The sequence below is a fragment of the Ornithorhynchus anatinus genome, chromosome 2, assembly GCF_004115215.2.
Source record: "Ornithorhynchus anatinus isolate Pmale09 chromosome 2, mOrnAna1.pri.v4, whole genome shotgun sequence".
Lineage (NCBI taxonomy): Eukaryota > Metazoa > Chordata > Mammalia > Monotremata > Ornithorhynchidae > Ornithorhynchus > Ornithorhynchus anatinus.
In genome coordinates, this window is record NC_041729.1 from 24,753,210 (window position 1) to 24,773,163 (window position 19,954).

General features: G+C 53.2%; 1 protein-coding gene across 1 annotated transcript in view; it reads right to left on the reverse strand.

The window, feature by feature from the left end:
* Positions 1–11,957, reverse strand: part of UBALD1 (UBA like domain containing 1) — a 33,958-nt gene extending 22,001 nt beyond the window's left edge. The window contains exons 1-2 of the mRNA XM_029058026.1: positions 11,925–11,957; positions 259–561 (exon numbers count right to left, since the gene is read on the reverse strand). Coding sequence (XP_028913859.1) covers positions 259–561; positions 11,925–11,957 — 336 coding nt within the window. The remainder of the gene's footprint in view (positions 1–258; positions 562–11,924) is intronic.
* Between the last annotated feature and the right edge of the window lie 7,997 nt (positions 11,958–19,954).

A 19,954-nucleotide genomic window follows, 5' to 3' on the forward strand; every position in this document is an offset into this window, starting at 1 on the left:
GGATGGCTGTCTCAGCCACGCAGACCCTCACCCAGGCCAGGGGCCTCACACCCAGCCCCTCGCCCCCATCCCCATCCCCCACGCCGGACACCCCGTGGCACACGATCACGCGTCCCCTCACCCAGCCCATCCCGCCCCCGGGGCCCCCCGACCCCAAACGGCCCGCCAGAGGCCAGGCCGGTCTCCCCCCCTCCCCCCCACCCCCTCCCCGACCGGACAGAGCCGAGCAGAGGGGCCGGAGCGGAGCTCAGCACTGACCTCGAACTGCCAGTGCGCGGCCTGGAGGAGCTGCTTGGCCTGGTCGGCGGCGCAGCCGGCGGTGAGCACGAACTGATTGATCATCACCTGGTGCTTCAGCTCGTCCATGTTCACCGACCCGGTGCGGGGGCCGCCGTCTCCGCCGCCGGACGGCTCCGCTCCTGCTTCTCCCGGCTGCGGGGGGACGGGACCGGCCCGGCCTCGACCGTGGGGGTGAGAGGTGGCGGGGGCCCGGCTGCACCTCCAACGTCCGTCCGTCCGTCCGTCCGTCCTACAGATGCACCATGGCCCGGCCGGCTCCTGCTAATCCAAATATTTACCGGAGGGGGAACTGGCTGGCCCGGCCCTGCCCGGCCCTGCCTCCTCCGAGGGCTGAAACTGGGTGGGACCCGGGCAGGGCTGCCGGGAGCTGTAGTCCGGCCCTCCCTCTCTCCCTCCCCCTCTGCACAACGCTCACGACAATCACCGCGGCACGGGGGAGGCGTCCCCGCCGGGGCGGGGGGGGGGGTCCCCACACGCTTAAACCCCCTTCGGCAGGTGAGCCGAGGGGGAGAGAAGCAAAGTCACTTTATAACGACGACGATGATGCTGTCGGCTCATTGTGCGCCGAGCCCCGCGGGGTCATCGGGGTGGTCCCACGGGGGGCTCGCACCCTCGGTCCCCCTTTGACGGGTGAGCCCAAGCGGGCCGAAAGAAGCAAAGTGACTTGATGATGATGATGGGGACGGTATTGGCCAAGCCCTTGCTTTGCGCCGAGCCCTGTGCCGAGCGCTGGGGGAGACACGAGGTCATCGGGGTGGGCCCACGCGGGGCTCGCACCCTCGGTCCCCCTTCTACAGGTGAGCTGAGGCAGAGAGAACCAAAGTCACTGGATGAGGATGATGGTATAATGATGACGATGGTATTGGCTAAGCCCTTACTGTGCGCCGGGGGAGACACGAGGTCATCGGGGTGGTCCCACGGGGGGCTCGCACCTTCGGTCCCCCTTCTACAGGTGAGCTGAGGCAGAGAGAACCAAAGTCACTGGATGAGGATGATGGTATAATGATGACGATGGTATTGGCTAAGCCCTTACTACGCGCCGAGCCCCGTGCCCGGCGCCGGGGTAGACACGGGGTCATCGGGTGGCCCCATGGGGGGCTCGCACCCTCGGTCGCCCCTTTTACAGGTGAGCCGAGGCAGGCCGAGGGGAGCGAAGTGACTCAATAACGATGACGGTATCGGTTAAGCGCTTACTAGACGCCGAGCCCTGGACCGAGCGCCGGGGCAGATACGGGGTCGTCGGGCGGTCCCACGGGGGGCTCGCCGTTTTAACGCCCCCCTTTTTTACAGGTGAGGTAACGCAGGCCAAGAGAAGCAAAGTAACTTAATGATGATGATAATAATAATGATGGTATCGGTCAAGCGCCTAGTAAGCGCCGAGCACCGTTCCGAGCGCCGGGGTAGACACGGGGCCATCGGGTGGTCCCCCGGGGGGCTCGCCGTCTTAATGCCCCCTTTTTTTAACAGGTGAGCTAAGGCAGGCAAAGAGAAGTGACTTGATGATGATGATGACGATGGTATGTGTTAAGCGCTTACTATGAGCCGAGCGCCGGGGTGCGTCCGAGGTCATCAGGTGGTCTCACGTGGGGCTCACGGTCTTTTAATCCCCCTTTTACAGATGAAGCGGCGCAGGCCCAGAGAAGTGAAGTGACTGGCCCAAAGTCACACGGCTGATAAGCGGCGGAGCCGGGATTAGAACCCACGACCTCTGACTCCCAAGCCCGGGCTCTTGCCACTGAGCCGCACTGCTTCGCCCCCGTTTTGCAGATGAGGTGACTGCGGCCCAGAGAAGCGAAGTGACTCGGCCGAGGTCACGCGGCAGACAGGTGGTGGCGGGCGGTGGTGGGAACAGGTCCTTCTGACTCCCAGGCCCGGGCTCTATCCGCTGGGCCGGGCTACTTCGCTAATTAGAGCGGTGCTTTGCACACAGTAAGCGCTTAACAGATGCCATCGCTATTATTATTATTATTATTAATTGAATCGGGAGGGTTGAGGGGCGTTGCAGCGGCACGGATTCCCCCGTTTTTCCTGGCACAATTCCTTGCTCTGGCTAAGTCGCTGCTCCCGAATCTTCCTCGGCCTCCTTTTCCCACGAAGCCGTCTCCGAGATCCCAGGCGGCTTCTCCCTCTGCACCCCGCGAGCGCTCAATAAATATGCTTGAATGAACGACTGCGAGCTCCTTGCGGGCGGGGAAGAGGTGTCCACCAAGCGTGCCACGCTGTGCCCTCCCAAGCCCTCAGTACAGCGCTCGGCACTCGAAAGCCGCTCGATCAAACAACCGTCCGAGGACGGCAGCATAATAATAATCATAATAATAATAATGTTGGTATTTGTTAAGCACCTACTATGTGCCAAGCACTGTTGTAAGCACTGGGTGGGGATACAAAGCGCTTAACAAATGCCATCATTATTAGAGAAGCAGTGTGGCTCGGTGAAAGAGCCCGGGCTTGGGAGTCAGAGCTCATGAGTTCAAATCCTGGTTCTGCCACTTGTCAGCTGTGTGACCGTGGGCAAGTCACTTTACTTCTCTGTGCCTCAGTTACCTCATCTGTAAAATGGGGATTAACTGTGAGCCTCACGTGGGACAACTGATTACCCCGTATCTACCCCAGCGCTTAGAACAGTGCTCTGCACATAGTAAGTGCTTAACAAATACCAACGTTATTATTATTATTATTATTATACAAGGTTGTCCCGCGTGGGGCTCGCAGTTTTCACCCCCATTTGACAGATAATAATGATGATAATGTTGGTATTTGTTGAGCGCTTACTATGTGCAGAGCTGGGGGAGATACAAGGCCATCAGGTTGTCCCTCGTGGGGCTCCCAGTCTTCATCCCCATTTTACAGATGAGGCACCGAGAAGTGAGGTCATTCCAAGCGCTTAGTGCAGTGCACAGTAAGCGCTCAGTAAATACTATTGAATGAAGTGACAGGTGGCGGAGGTGGCATTGGAACCCACGACCGCCCGTCCAAGGGCAGGGAATGTCTCTATCTGTTACCCATTTGTCCGTTCCAAGCGCTTAGTCCAGTGCTCTGCACCTAGTGAGCGCTCAATAAATACTAGTGAATGAATGAAGTGACAGGTGGCGGAGGCGGCATTGGTTTTAATGAGATGTCCATCCCTTGATTCTATTTATTGCTATTGTTCTTGTCCGTCCGTCTCCCCCGATTAGACCGTAAGCCCGTCCAAGGGCAGGGACTGTCTATCTGTTATTGATTTGTCCATTCTAAGCGCTTAGTCTAGTGCTCTGCACCTAGTAAGCGCTCAATAAATACTACTGAATGAATGAATAAACCCACGACCGCCCGTCCAAGGGCAGGGACTGTCTCTATCTGTTACCGATCTGTGCATTCCAAGCGCTTAGCCCAGTGCTCTGCACCTAGTAAGCGCTCAATAAATACTATTGAATGAATGAATAAACCCACGACCGCCCGTCCGAGGGCAGGGACTGTCTATCTGTTCATTCATTCGTTAGTATTCATTGAGCGCTTACTAGGTGCAGAGCACTGGGCTAAGCGCTTGGAATGAACAAGTCGGCAACAGATAGAGACAGTCCCTGCCCTCTGACGGGCTTACAGTCTAATCGGGGGAGACGGGCAGACAAGAACAGTGGCAATAAATAGAGCGAAGGGGAAGAACATCTCCTAAAACGATGGCAAATAAATAGAATCAGGGTGATGTACATCTCATTAAACAAATAGGGTGATGAAGATATAGACAGTTGAGCGGGCGAGTACGGGGCTGAGGGGAAGGCCGATGTGTGCATTCCAAGCGCTCAGTGCAGTGCTCTGCACCTAGTAGGCGCTCAATAAATACTAGTGAATGAACGACCTCTGGGTGCGGGCCTCTTTGCACAGAGCCAGCAGCGTGGCTCAGAGGAAAGAGCCTGGGCTTCGGAGTCAGAGATCATGAGTTCGACTCTCAGCTCTGCCACTTGTCAGCTGTGTGACTGTGGGCAAGTCACTTCTCAGTGCCTCAGTTCCCTCATCTGTAAAATGGGGATTAAGACTGTGAGCCCCACGAGGGACAACCTGATTCCCCTGTGTCTCCCCCAGCGCTTAGAACAGTGCCCTGCACAGAGTAAGCGCTTAACAAATACCAACATTATTGGAGAAGCAGCTTGGCTCAGTGGAAAGAGCTCATGGAAAGAGTCAGGGCTCATGAGTTCGAATCCCAGCTCTGCCACTTGTCGGCTGTGTGACTGTGGGCAAGTCACTTCACTTCTCTGGGCCTCAGTTCCCTCATCTGTCAAATGGGGATTAACTGTGAGCCTCACGTGGGACAACCCGATTCCCCTGTGTCTACCCCAGCGCTTAGAACGGTGCTTGGCACAGAGTAAGCGCTTAACAAATACCAACATTATTATTATTATTATTCTCTGTGCCTCAGTTCCCTCATCTGTCAAATGGGGATTAAGACTGTGAGCCCCACGTGGGACAACCTGATTCCCCTGTGTCTCCCCCAGCGCTTAGAACGGTGCCCTGCACATAGTAAGCGCTTAACAAATACCAACATTATTATTACTATTAGCCAGGCTGCTGCTCGGGGGGGGGGGGGGGGGGGAGAAGGACTACATTTCCCAGAAGGCCTTGGTGTGTTTGCGGGCTTCCGGTGTCCGTGACGTAGTTGAGCGAGGCGGGCCCTCCACCAATGGGCGTCGGCGGTGAGTGAGTATCTTACCAAATAAGGGCAACAAGTCGGGCGGCTCTCGCGGGGGGGGGGGGGGCGGAGTCACGTGTCCCGTCACGTGGCGCGGCACGTGTCCCGTCACGTGCCCCGTCACGTGTCCCCCGGGCCTCCTGCCAGCAAGGCCTGAGCCCCCAGGGCGCCGCGCCTCGTGTTTACAGCGCGCACATGCTCTTTCCTGTTTGGAGAGGGCAGGCGGGGACGGGCAATAATAATGATAGTGTTGGTATTTGTTAAGCGCCTACTATAATACTGATCATGTTGGTATTTGTGAAGCGCTTCCTCTGCGCAGAGCACTGTTCTAAGCACTGGGGGGAGATGCAGGGTCATGAGGTGGTCCCCCGGGAGGCTCCCAGTCTTCATCCCCATTTGCCAGAGGAGGGAACTGAGGCCCAGAGAATAATAATGATAATGTTGGTATTTGTTAAACTCTTACTAGGTGCAGAGCCCTGTTCTAAGCGCTGGGGGAGACACGGGGTCATCAGGTGGTCCCCCGTGAGGCTCCCAGGCTTCATCCCCATTTGACAGATGAGGTCACTGAGGCACAGAGGATAATAATGATAATGTTGGTTGTTAAGCGCTTACTATGTGCAGAGCACTGTTCTAAGCGCTGGGGGAGATACGGGGTCATCAGGTGGTCCCACGTGAGGCTCACGGTCTTCATCCCCATTTTACAGATGAGGGAACTGAGGCCCAGAGAATAATAATAATGTTGGTATTTGTTAAGCGCTTACTATGTGCAGAGCACTGTTCTAAGCGCTGGGGGAGATACAGGGTCATCAGGTTGTCCTCCATGAGGTTCGCAATCTTAATCCCCATTTTACAGATGAGGGAACTGAGGCCCAGAGAAGTGACTTGCCCACAGTCACACAGCTGCCAAGTGGCAGAGTCGGGATTCAAACCCATGACCTCTGACTCCCCAGCCCGGGGTCTTTCCACTGAGCCACGCTGCCTGGAGCCCACCCTCTCCCCTCCTCTGCCCCTAATCACCATCTAATAATTAGGCTCATCAACGCTGACCATCATTCATTCGGTTTTAATAATAATAATAATAATAATAATAATAAGGTTGGTATTTGTTAAGTGTTTACTATGTGCAGAACACTGTTCTAAGCACTGGGGGATGCAAGGTGATCAGGTGGTCCCACGTGAGGCTCACAGTCTTCATCCCCATTTTACAGATGAGGGAACCGAGGCACAGAGAAGTGAAGTGACTTGCCCACAGTCACACAGCATAATAATCATAATAATGATGTTGGTATTTGTTAAGCAGCATGGCTCAGGGGAGAGGGCACGGGCTCCGGAGTCGGAGGTCGTGGGTTCCAATCCCCGTTCTGCCACTTGTCGGCTGGGCGACTTTGGTCAAGTCACGCGGGTTGGGGAGTCAGAGGTCGTGGGTTCTGATCCCGGCTCCGCCGCTTGCCAGCTGGGTGACTTGGGGCGAGTCGCTTCACTTCTCTGGGCCTCAGTCACCTCATCTGGAAAATGGGGGTGAAGACTGTGAGCCCCACGCGGGACAAGCTCATCACCTTGTCTCCCCCCAGCGCATTAGAACAGCGCTTTGCACATAGTGAGCGCTTAACAAGTACCCCCCTTATTATTATTAAGCGCTTACTATGTGCCCGGCACTGTTTCAGCGCTGGGTCAGATACGAGGTCATCGGGTAGGGCTCACGGTCTTCATCCCCATTTTACCGATGAGGGAACTGAGGCACAGAGAAGTGAAGGGACTGGCCCAAGGTCACGCAGCTGACAGGCGGCGGAGCCGGGATTAGAACCCATGACCTCTGACTCCCAAGCCGGGGTGGTGCCACTGAGCCACGCCGCTTCTCCTTGAGCGCTTACCGTGCGCAGAGGGATGTACTAAGCGCTTGGAACGGACAGCTGGGCCACAGGTAGAGCCCATCCCCGCCCAGTGACGGGCTCACGGTCTAATCGGGGGAGACGGACGGCGGAGCAAAGCGCAACGAAACGAAAACAAGACGACGTTATCACGATAAATAGAATCAAGGGGATGGACGCCTCGTTAACAAAATAAATAGGGGAAGAAATAATAGGTATAAATGAGCACAGTGCTGAGGGGAGGGGAAGGGTGGAGGGGGAGCAGAGGGAAAAGGGGGGAGCTCAGTCTGGGAAGGCCTCTCGGAGGAGGCGAGCTCTCATTCGAGCTGCCTCTGGCTGGTGAGCTGCTTCTCCTTGAGCGGCTACTGCGTGCGGAGCGATGTACTAAGCGCTTGAATGATGATATTGGTTAAGCGCGCACTGTGTGCCAAGAACCGATGCCGGTCTACTTTGGTTGTGCTGTTTGTCTCCCCCTTCTAGGCTGTGAACCCGTGGTTGGGCAGGGGGTCAGCGGGGTGACTGTGGGCAGGTCGTTTTCACTTCTCTGTGCCTCAGTGATCTCATCTGTAAAATGGGGATGAAGACCGGGAGCCCCACGTGGGACAACCTGATGACCTTGTATCAACCCCAGCGCTTTGAACAGGACTTTGCGCATAGTAAGCGCTTAACAAATACCATAATTATTGTCTCCGTTGCCGAATTGTACACTCCAAGCGCTTAGGCCAGTGCTCTGCACATAGTAAGCGCTCAATAAATACTACTGAATGAATGAATCGGGTTGGACGCGGTCCCTGCCCCACGTGGGGCTCACCGTCTCAATCCTCATTTTACAGAGGAGGGAACCGAGGCCCGGAGAAGTAATGATAATAATGGCATTCGTTAAGCGCTTACTATAAAAGCCCGGGCTTGGGAGTCAGAGGACATGGGTTCGAATCCCGGCTCTGCCACTTGGCAGCTGTGTGACTGTGGGCGAGTCACTTCACTTCTCTTTGCCTCAGTTCCCTCATCTGGAAAATGGGGATGAAGACTGTGAGCCTCACGTGGGACAAGCTGATGACCCTGTATCTACCCCAGCGCTTAGAACGGTGCCCTGCACAGAGTAAGCGCTTAACAAATACCAACATTATTATTAGGTGCAAAGCACTGTTCTAAGCGCTGGGGAGGATTACAAGGTCATCCGGTTGTCCCACGTGGGGCTCACAGGCTTCATCCCCATTTTCCAGTTGAGGGAACTGAGGCCCAGAGAAGTGAAGCGACTTGCCTCAAGTCACGCAGCTGACGAGCGGCGGAGCCGGGATTTGAACCCAGGACCTCTGAGTCCCCAGCCCGGGCTCTTTCCACTGAGCCACGCTGCTTTGAAGCGGCTTGCCCAAGTCACGCAGCAGACCAGCGGCAGAGCCGGGATTCGAACCCTACTGGACCGTGAGCCCGTTGTGGGCGGGGATTGTCTCTATTTGTTGCTGAATTGTACTTCCCAAGCGCTCAGCCCCGTGCTCTGCACACAGTAAGCGCTCAATAAGTACGAACGGACGAACCCTGGACCTTCTAACGCTCAGGCCCGTGCCGGAGCCACTCCGCCAAGCTGCCGTCAGCAGCCAGCCACAAACCCTGCTTTGTTCCGGGGCTAGAAACTGGAGCGCTGGGGTTCTGGGAGGACAAGGATGATGCACGTATGTCCGGAGGGAACGCGGCCGGCTCCTCCCCAAGCCAAGATCTCTCCGGAAACCGTCGACGGTTCGCCTTCAAGAGCTGTGTCGCTCTGGGTGAGGGCTGGAGAGAAACCTCGAGACGGGGTCCGAGGGCCCACGTCCCGCCTCCGGCCTGGATGTTGGTATTTGTTAAGCGCTTACTATGTGCGGAGCGCTGTTCTAAGCGCTGGGGTAGACATAGGGGAATCAGCTTGTCCCACGTGGGGCTCACAGTCTTCATCCCCATTTTACAGATGAGGGAACTGAGGCATAGAGAAGTTAAGGGACTCGCCCACAGTCACACAGCCGACAAGTGGCAGAGCTGGGATTCGAACTCATGAGCCCTGACTCCAAAGCCCGTGCTCTTTCCACTGAGCCACGCTGCTTCTCCGATCCCCCTCCCTCCTCAAATCCGACAGACGGTGACTCTCCCCCCGCCATTCAAAGCCTTATCGAAGCCCCGTCTCCTCCGAGAGGCCTTCCCAGACTAAGTCCCGCTTTTCCTCATCTCCCAGTCCCTTCTGCAGAGTGAAGAGAAGCAGAGTGGCTCAGTGGAAAGAGCACGGGCTTTGGAGTCAGGGGTCATGAGTTCAAATCCCAGCTCTGCCACTTGTCAGCTGGGTGACTGTGGGCAAGTCACTTCACTTCTCTGTGCCTCAGTGACCTCATCTGTCAAATGGGGATTAAGACTGTGAGCCCCAAGTGGGACAACCTGATTCCCCCGTGTCTACCCCAGCGCTTAGAACAGTGCCCTGCACATAGTAAGCGCTTAACAAACACCAACGTTATTATTCTGCGTCACCCTGACGTCTTCTCTTTGCTCTTCCCCACCCCTATCCCAGCCCCAAAGCACTTTACATATATATACACACGCGCACACATATCTGTGTGTACATATATATCTGTAATTGTATTTATTTGTACTGATATCTGCCTCCACCCCCGCCCTTTAGACTGTGAACCCGTCCTGAGTGGGGAATGTCACTCTTTATTGCTGCATTGTACTTTGCAAGCGCTTCGTCCAGTCCTCTGCACACAGTAAGCGCTCAATAAATACGATTGTCTAGCTGAATGAATGAACAGTATGAGGGGGACAGCATGGCCGACGGGAGAAAAAAACACAGGCCTGGGAGTCAGAGTCAGGTGTATTTATGAACAATAATAATGTCGGTATTTGTTCATTCACTGGTATTTAGTGAGCGCTTACTATGTGCAGAGCACTGGACTAAGCGCTTGGAATGGACAAATCGGTAACAGATAGAGACGGTCCCTGCCCTTTGACGGGCTCACCGTCTAATCGGGGGAGACGGACAGACAAGAGCAATGGCAATAAATAGAATCAAGAATAGAATTTGTTAAGCGCTTTCTATGTGCAGAGCACTGTTCTAAGCGCTGGGGTAGATACAGGGTCATCGGGTTGTCCCACGTGAGGCTCACAGTCTTCATCCCCATTTTACCGATGAGGGAACCGAGGCACAGAGAAGTGAAGTGACTTGCCCACAGTCACCCAGTTGACAAGTGGCAGAGCCGGGATTCGAACTCCTGACCTCTGACTCCCAAGCCTGTGTTCTTTCCACTGAGCCATGCTGCTTCTCGAGCGCTTACCGTGCGCAGAGCACTGTACTGAGCGCTTGGGAGAGTACACTAGAACAATATAGCAGACACGTTCCCTGTCCGTCACGGGGATACAGTCTAGAGGATCTGAGTTCAGCTCCACCGCTTGCCTGCTGAGTGGCCTTGAACAAATCAACTTTTTTCTCATGGTTTTTGTTCAGCCTGGACACTGTACTAAACGCAAGGGTAGATACAAGCTAGTCAGATTGGACACGGTCCCTGTCCCACATTAATAACAGGATTAATCCCCATTTTATAGAAGAGGTAACCGAGGCCCAGAGATGTGAAGTGACCTGCCCGAGGTCACAGCAGACAAGTGGCGGAGCAGGGATTAGAACCCAGGTCCTACCGACTCCTAGTCCCACGCTCTATTCACTAGGCGTGGGGAAGCAGCGTGGCCCAGTGGAAAGAGCCCGGGCTTGGGAGTCAGAGGTCATGGGTTCGACTCCCGGCTCTGCCGCTTGTCAGCCGTGTGACTGTGGGCAAGTCACTTCACTTCTCTGTGCCTCAGTTACCTCATCTGTAAAATGGGGATTAACTGTGAGCCTCACGTGGGACAACCTGATGACCCTGTATCTCCCCCAGCGCTTAGAACAGTGCTCTGCACATAGAAAGCGCTTAACAAATACCAACATCATTATTGTTATTATTAGGCCCTCTCTGCTTCCCATGCCTGTTTCTCTGTGCCTCAGTTTCCGTAATCGGCTCTGCCACTTGTCAGCTGGGTGACTGGGGGCAGGACACTTAACTTCTCTGGGCCTCAGTTATCTCATCTGTAAAATGGAGATTAACTGTGAGCCTCACAGGGGACAATGATTACCCTGTACCTACCCCAGCGCTTAGAACAGTGCTCTGCACATAGTAAGCGCTTAATAAATACCAATGTTATTAAAATGGGGATTCGATACCTGATCTCCATCCTACTTAGACTCTGAGTCCCATGTGGGACAGGACAGTGTCCAACCGTGATTGAATTGTACGCGGACCCAGGAGTCGGAAGGTCATGGGTTCTAAGCCCGGCTCCTCCACCTGTCTGTTGTGTGACCTTGGACAAGTCGCTTCCCTTCTCTGTGCCTCAGTTACCTCCTCTGTAAAATGGGGGTGAAGACTGGGAGCTCCATGTGGGACAGAGACTGTTTCCAACCTGATTTACTTGTGATAATAATAATAATAATGTTGGTATTTGTTAAGCGCTTATTATGTGCCGAGCACTGTTCTAAGCGCTGGGGTAGACACAGGGGAATCAGATTGTCCCAGGTGGGGCTCACAGTCTTAATCCCCATTTTACAGATGAGGTAATTGAGGCACAGAGAAGTTAAGTGACTCGCTCAAAGTCACGCAGCTGACAAGTGGCCGAGCCGGGATTCGAACCCACGACCTCTGACTCCAAAGCCCGTGCTCTTTCCACTGAGCCATGCTGCTTCTCAGCGTGCTTCTCAGCTTGTACCTACCCCACGCTTAGTACATACAGTGCCAGGGACACGGTAAGCACTTGACAGATACCATTCAACTTCTTAACTTCTCCGGGCCTCAGTTCCCTCATCTGTCAAATGGGGATGAAGACTGTGAGCCCCACGTGGGACAACCTGATGACCCTGTATCTACCCCGGCGCTTAGAATAGTGCTCGGCACATAGTAAGCGCTTAACAAATACCAACATTATTATTATTATTTAAAAAATGGTGTCTACCCGGGGGCTGAGAACAATGGTTGACGCTTAGTAAATGCTTCGCAGAGACCCAGTAAAAAAAAATCTGGCTCATAAGAGGACAAGCTATCCCAAATCCCCACCTGGATCGGTCTCCACAGGACAATCAACGTCATCCTAGTCGGAGCTTTCCGTACAGATTCCCTAGATGACACCTCTACTTGCGGCTCGTTTCTTTCACGGTATCTGTGAAGCGTTCGCCGGTTTTCGCTCCTGATTTGAAATCCTATTTGGTAGATTCATTCATTCAATCATTCATTCTGCCCTGCTCTGTGTGCAGAACACTGTACTAAGCGATCGGGAAAGTACGATACAACAGTCAGCAGTGACAACCCTTGCCCACAGTGAGCTCAGAGTCTAGAGCGGCGTGGCTCGGTGGAAAGAGCCCGGGCTTGGGAGTCTCAGAGGTCATGGGTTTGACTCCCGGCTCCGCCGCTTGTCAGCTGTGTGACTGTGGGCAAGTCACTTCACTTCTCTGGGCCTCAGTGACCTCATCTGTAAAATGGGGATGAAGACTGGGAGCCTCACGTGGGACAACCCGATTACCCTGTATCTCCCCCAGCGCTTAGAACAGTGCTCTGCACATAGTAAGCGCTTAACAAATACCAACATTATTATTATTATTACTTCACTTCTCTGTGCCTCAGTGACCTCATCTGTAAAATGGGGATGAAGACTGTGAGCCCCACGTGGGACGACCTGATTCCCCTGTGTCTACCCCGGCGCTTAGAACGGTGCTCGGCACATAGTAAGCGCTTAACAAATACCAACATTATTATTATTACTAATCCCCGCTTTACAGATGAGGCAACCGAGGCCCAGTGCCATGTACCAAGCACTGTTCTAAGCTCTGGGGTAGATACAAGAATGAGATGGGAAATAGTCCCTGTCCCTCATGGGACTCACATTCTTATATCCATTTTACAGATTCATTCATTCATTCAATCGTATTTGTTGAGCGCTTACTGTGCGCAAAGCACCGTACTAAGCACTTGGGAGAGTACAACGTAACAACAAACAGACACATTTCTGCCCACAACGAGCTCACAGTCTAGAGATGAGGAATCTGAGGCCCGGGGAAGTTAAATGACTTGCCCTAGGTCACACGGCAGACATGGGGGTGGAACCGGGACTAGAACTCGGGTCCCGCTGACTCCCAGGCCCCTGCTTTCTCTCTCCACCAAGCCACGCTGCTTCTAGCAGTAGTAAGCCCACCCTGGAGCAGCGTGGCTCAGTGGAAGGAGCACGGGCTTTGGAGTCGGAGGTCATGGGTTCGAATCCCGGCTCTGCCACTTGTCAGCTGTGTGACTGTGGGCGAGTCACTTAACTTCTCGGTGCCTCGGTTCCCTCATCTGTAAAATGGGGACGAAGACTGCGAGCCCCACGTGGGACAACCTGATTGCCCTGTGTCTACCCCAGCGCTTAGGACGGCGTTCAGCACATAGTAAGCGCTTAACAAATACCAACATTATTATTATTACTTCATTGGCTGAAAGGGAGAAGTTCCCAACCCCGGCGTCTTCTGGCTAGAGAATAATAACAATAATAACGATGATGGTATTTGGGAAGCACTTACTGGGTGCCAAGCACGGTTCTAAGCGCTGGGATAGATACAGGGGAATCGGGTTGTCCCGCGTGGGGCTCACAGCCGTCATCCCCATTTTGCAGGTGAGGTAACTGAGGCCCAGAGAAGTGAAGTGACTTGCCCAAAGTCACACAGCTGACCAGTGGCGGACCCCGGGGCCCAGGAAGAGGCGGCAGAGGCTGCTCACGGCAAGCTGGAAAGTCGTCTGGCCCAATCCCAGCATCTCTGAGGCAGGGAAAGCGTTCCCGGGCCCCAGACACCACTAGGCTGGGGCTGCCGGGTCCTTGATTCCGCTGGGGCCGGTGATGCACATTGGGGTTGCTAAGCAGCGGGAGGTGTTGAGCAGGTACGAGGGCTTCGCCTGTGCATGGCCAACGTGGCGGTGAGGAAGGGCCTCGGGACCCAAAAGGAAGGTGACGTGCCAAAGCCTGTGACTTTTGTTTTTTGATAGGATTTGCCAGGTACTGGACGGCGTGCTGAGGTAGATACGAGGTAATCAGGTTGGCCGCAGTGCGGGTCCCACCTGGGGCTTACAGTCTTAATCCCCATTTTGACAGAGTAGGAAACTGAGGCCCATGGAAGTAAAGTGACTAATAGTAATGTTGGTATTTGTTAAGCGCTTACTATGTGCAGAGCACTGTTCTAAGCGCTGGGGTAGATACCGGGTGATCAGGTAATCAGGTTGTCCCACGTGAGGCTCACAGTTAATCCCCATTTTACAGATGAGGTAACTGAGCCACAGAGAAGTTAAGTGACTCGCCCACAGTCACACAGCTGACCAGCGGCAGAGCCGGGAGTCGAACCCATGATCTCTGACTCCGAAGCCCAGGCTCTTTCCACTGAGCCACGCTGCCCAAGTTCACACAGCTGACAAGTGGCAGAGCCGGGATCAGAACCCAGGACCTTCTGGCTCTATCCACTAGGCCTCGCTGTGACATTCAGTGCTGGCCCCCGAACAACGGGGATTGCAGTGGCAGGAGAACTTGGAACTTGGTTCTTTTATTCATTCATTCATTCAATCAATCAGTCACTCAGTCGTATTTATTGAGTACTTACTGGGTGCAGAGCACTGTACTAAACTCTCGGGAGAGGACGATACAGCAATAAGCAGACACCTTCCCTGCCCACAGCGAGCTTACAGTCTAGAGAGGGGGAGATAGACATCAATGCAAATAAATTACAGATACGTACACTGTACATTCATACATCTGATTATATTTATTGGGCTATTACTGTGTGCAGAACACTGAACTAAGCGCTTGGGAGAGTACAATATAACAATAAACAGCCCACAACGAGTTTACAGTCTAGAGATGGGGAGATAGACATCACGAAATTACGGATATGCACACTGTACATTTATGCATCCGGTTGTAACAATGTTGGTATTTGTTAAGCGCTTACTCTGTGCCGAGCACCGTTCTAAGCGCTGGGATAGACACGGGGGAATCAGGTTGTCCCACGTGGGGCTCACAGTCTTAACCCCCATTTTACAGATGAGGTAACTGAGGCACAGAGAAGCGAAGTGACTTGCCCACAGTCACACAGCTGACAAGCGGCCGAGCCGACAAGTGACGAACGTAACCGACAAGTGGTTGTATTTATTGAGCGCTTATAACAATAAGCAGACACATTCCCTGCCCGCAGCGAGTTTATAATGTAGATGGAGAATAGAAAGGGACCCAGAACTGAACCTCGAGGGACCCTGACAGTTACGGGGTGGGAGGCAGAGGAAGAGCACGTGAAAGAGACTGAGAATGAGCAGCCAGAGAGATTATTACTATTATAATAGATTGTATATCGTTATTATAATCGTATTTATCGAGCGCTTACTGTGTGCAAAGTACCGTACTAAGCACGTGGAAAAATACAATATAACATCAAACACATTCCCTGGCCACAGCGAGCTCACAGTCTAGAGGGGGAGACAGACATTAATATAAATGAATCTAGCACTACCGATGGAGCAGGAGTTGGCCTCCAATTTACCAGGGGGTAGAATTCCACCCGGGACATTTTCAAATGGAAAATCCAGGCGTGTGATGGGAGAGAACAAGGAGGGATTGAGGTTGTCCCCCCTGCCCCGGGGTCCTTTGCCAGATTCAGACCCCTGGATAGGTTGGGATCCGGTACCTGGAAAAAGGAGTCTAAACTTGTCCCGTCGCAGACCCCCACATGGGAATGCCCTTCTGGAGAAGTGGGCAAACCAGAGGGCAACAGGGAATTGGCCTGCTTGCCTCACTAATCCTTTAATAATAATAATAATAATAACTGTGGTATTGTTAAGCGCTCATTATGTGCCAGGCACTGTTCTAAGCATTGGGATAGATACGAGATAATCGGGTTGGATAGAGCCCTGTCCCACATGGGGCTCACAGTCTTAATCCCTATTTAAGAAGCAGCGTGGCTTCTATTTAAGAAACTGCGTGGCTTAATCCCTATTAGAGAAGCAGCGTGGCTAAGTGGAAAGAGCCCGGGCTTGGGAGTCAGCGGTCATGGGTTCGAATCCCGGCTTTGCCACTTGTCAGCTGTGTGACTGTGGGAGGTTACTTCACTTCTCTGGGCCTCAGTTACCTCATCTTTAAAATGGGGATTAACTGTGAGCCTCACGTGGGACAACCTGATGACCCTGTATCTACCCCAGCACTTAGAACAGTGCTCTGTGCATAGTAAGCGCTTAACAAATACCAATATTATTATTATTTTGCAGATGAGGAAACTGAGGCCTTGAGATGTGAAGTGACTCGCCCGAGATCACTCCGCCAACGAGTGGCGGAGCGGGGATTAGAACCCAGGGCCTTCCGACTCCCAGGCCCGCGCTCTTTCCACTAGGCCATGCTGCTGTGGTTTTCTTTCTTCAGGGGCAGCGAAGGAGAGAAAATGAGAAAACATTCTAGGTGGTGAGTCAGCCTTCTGGGTCGGCCGGTGTTTACTGAGACAAAGTTCATCAGGGCCCCAGCTTGGCGCTGAAGTCGGCTATTGCATTCCCTGCCCGCCCTGCTCCTCCGCCAAGGCGCTGTCCCCGGCGGGCGGACGGACGGACGGAAGGAAGGTCAGCCGGCCGGCCGGGGTCCGGCCTCCAAGTGCAGACGTGAGGCTCAGGTGGAGGGACCTCGGCAGGGAAGGCGGCAGCCTTATAGGCGGGCGATAACCGTTTTTAGCCCATCATCATCGGTCCCAGCCGCCGAACTTCGGATTCCTTGGTTGCCTGAGCGGAGGAGGAAGGGAGCAGGGCCTGGGTAATTGGGGTGGGGGAGGAAGGGGTCTGTTTCTGGGCAGTAATTGCTTCTCTTCACCCCCTTCATTATCATCTTCATCGTCAATCCCGGCTCCGCCACTTGTCCGCTGTGTGACCTTGAGCAAGTCACTTCACTTCCCTGGGCCTCAGTTCCCTCATCTGTAAAATGGGGATGAAGACTGTGAGCCCCATGAGGGACAACCTGAACACCTTGTATCCCCCCCCAGCGCAGCGTGGCTCAGTGGAAAGAGCACGGGCTTTGGAGTCAGGGCTCGTGAGTTCGAATCCCAGCTCTGCCACTTGTCGGCTGTGTGACTGGGGGCGAGTCACTTAACTTCTCTGTGCCTCAGTTCCCTCATCTGTAAAATGGGGATGAAGACTGTGAGCCCCACGTGGGACAAGCTGATTCCCCTATGTCTACCCCAGCGCTTAGAACAGTGCTCGGCACATAGTAAGCGCTTAACAAATACCAACATTATTATTATTATTATTAGAACAGTGCTTTGCACAGAGTAAGCGCTTAACAAATACCAGCATTATTATTATTATTCATTTCTCTGTGCTTCAGTTCCCTCATCTGGAAAATGGGGATTGAGACTGTGAGCCCACTATGGGACAGGGACTGTGTTCAATTTGATTCGCTTGTATCCACCCCAGCGCTTAGTAAGGGTGCCTGGCAGTAAGGGCTTAACAGATACCATAATTGTTAATTAACGAACTAAGCGCTTAACAATTACCATCATCTTCATCATAAAAGATATTCATTAAGGGTCTACAGAGGACATTAGAGAAGCAGCGTGGCCTAGTGGGTAGCGGGCCTGGGAGCCAGAAGGACCCGGGTTCTAGTGCCGGCTCTGCCATTTGTGGGCAGGGAATGTGTCCGTTTATTGCCTTATTGCACTCTCCCAAACACTTGGTAGAGTGTTTTGCACACAGTCAGCACTCAGTAATAATAATGTTGGTATTTGTTAAGCGCTGACTATGTGCCGAGCACTGTTCTAAGCGCTGGGGTAGACACAGCGGAATCAGGTTGTCCCACGTGGGGCTCACAGTCTTAATCCCCATTTTACAGATGAGGTAACTGAGGCCCAGAGAAGTGAAGTGACTTGCCCACAGTCACCCAGCTGACAAGTGGCCGAGCCGGGATTCGAACCCATGACCTCTGACTCTTTCCACTGAGCCACGCTGCAGTAAATACGACTGACTGCGTGACCTTGGGCAAGTCATTTCATCTCTCTGGGTCTGTTACCTCCTCTGTAAAATAGGGATTAAGTCTGTGAGCCCATGTGGGACAGGGACTGTAACCAACCCGATCTGCTTGTCCCGAACCCCAGCGCTTAGCACAGTGCCTGGCCCGTAGTAAGCACTTAACCAATACCACAATTATTATTATATTTCTGACGGAGGTGCTGGGAAATATGCAAAGAAAAACTAAATTCAGGACAGTCTTTGCCCACAAGAAGCTTATACTCCACGGTAGCAGGGGGGGGCGGGGGGGGGGGGTCGAGGCAGACGGACGTAGACACAACAACCAGTTTAAACATTTAAACACATAGGGTTTGGCCAGACTGTCTGCATTTGCAAGATGAAACTTCCTCCAGGGAGGTTAGTAAAAAGAGAATCCAGTGATGTAAGTTTGCTGAGGGCCGAGAACCTGCCGGTTTATTGTTCTAGCATACTCTCCCAAAACGCTTAGTACAGCGCTCTGCATACAGTAAGCGCTTGATAAATCCGATTGAATGAATTGATAAATTTGATAAAGATTATCTGGTAACCTATTCGCCCCACCCTTGGCCTCTGGGAGACTCTGTTCCCCCTCTACCCCCCTCTCCTCAGCTAAGCCCTCTTTTCCCCCCTTTCCCTCTGCTCCTCCCCCTCTCCCTCCCCCTCCCCTCAGCACCTTACTCGTCCGCTCAACTGTATATATTTTCATTACCCTATTTATTTTGTTAATGGAATGTACATCACCTTCATTCTATTTATCTGCTATTGTTTCAGTGAGATGTTCATCCCCTCGATCCTATTTATTGCTATTGTTCTTGTCTGTCTCCCCCGATTAGACCGTAGGCCCGTCAAAGGGCAGGGACCGTCTCTATCTGTTACCGGTTTGTCCATTCCAAGCGTTTAGTCCAGTGCTCTGCCCATAGTCAGTGCTCAATAAATACTATTGAATGAATGAATGAGAAGCAGGGCGGCCTGGCGGAAAGAGCCCGGGCCTGGGAGTCAGAGGACCTGGGTCTTAATCCCGGCCCTGCCCATTGCTCTGCCCATTGCTTGCTGTGTGACCTTGGACAAGTCACTGAGCTTCTCTGCCACTCGTCAGCTGTGTGACTGTGGGCAAGTCACTTCACGTCTCGGTGCCTCAGTGACCTCATCTGTAAAATGGGGATGAAGACCGTGAGCCTCACGTGGGACAACCTGATAATAATAACGATAATGTTGGTATTTGTTAAGCGCTTACTATGCGCAGAGCACTGTTCTAAGCGCTGGGGTAGATACAGGGTAATCAGGTTGTCCCACGTGAGGCTCACAGTTAATCCCCGTTTTACAGATGAGGGAACTGAGGCCCAGAGAAGTGAAGTGACTTGCCCACAGTCACGCAGCTGACAAGTGGCGGAGGTGGGATTCGAACTCATGACCTCTGACTCTCAAGCCCGTGCTCTCTCCACTGAGCCACGCTGCTTCTCGTTACCCTGTATCTACCCCAGCGCTTAGAACAGTGCTCTGCGCATAGTAAGCACTTAACAAATACCAACATTATTATTATTGTTCTCTGCGACTCGGTTTCCTCGGCTGTAAAGTGGGGATTTAATTCCTGTTCTCCCCCTACCTCAGACTGTGAGGACCGTGTGAGAAAGGGACCGTGCCCGACCTGAATGACGCGGACCTACCCCGGCACTTGGAACATTCGTTCAATCCTTCAGTGGTATTTCTTAGGTGCTTGCTCTGTGCAGAGCACTGTACTAAGCAGTGTTTGACACATAGTAAGTGCTTAAAAAATACTATATACAAACGAGGAGGCAGGACTAGAGCCAGGAAGTGCCAGCTTCCTCTCATCTGAACCCACACCGTACTTCACAGCCCACCCTCCTTCCTGTCTCCCAATCCCGGAACCTTTGCATTATCCTCGACTCGTCTTTCCCATTCAGGAGGTCGAGGGTTCTAATCCCCGCCCCGCCACCCGTCTGCTGTGTGACCTTGGGCAAGTCACTTCACTTCTCTGGGCCTCAGTTCCCTCATCTGGGAAATGGGGATGGAGACCGTGAGCCCCTCGTGGATAGGGACTGTGT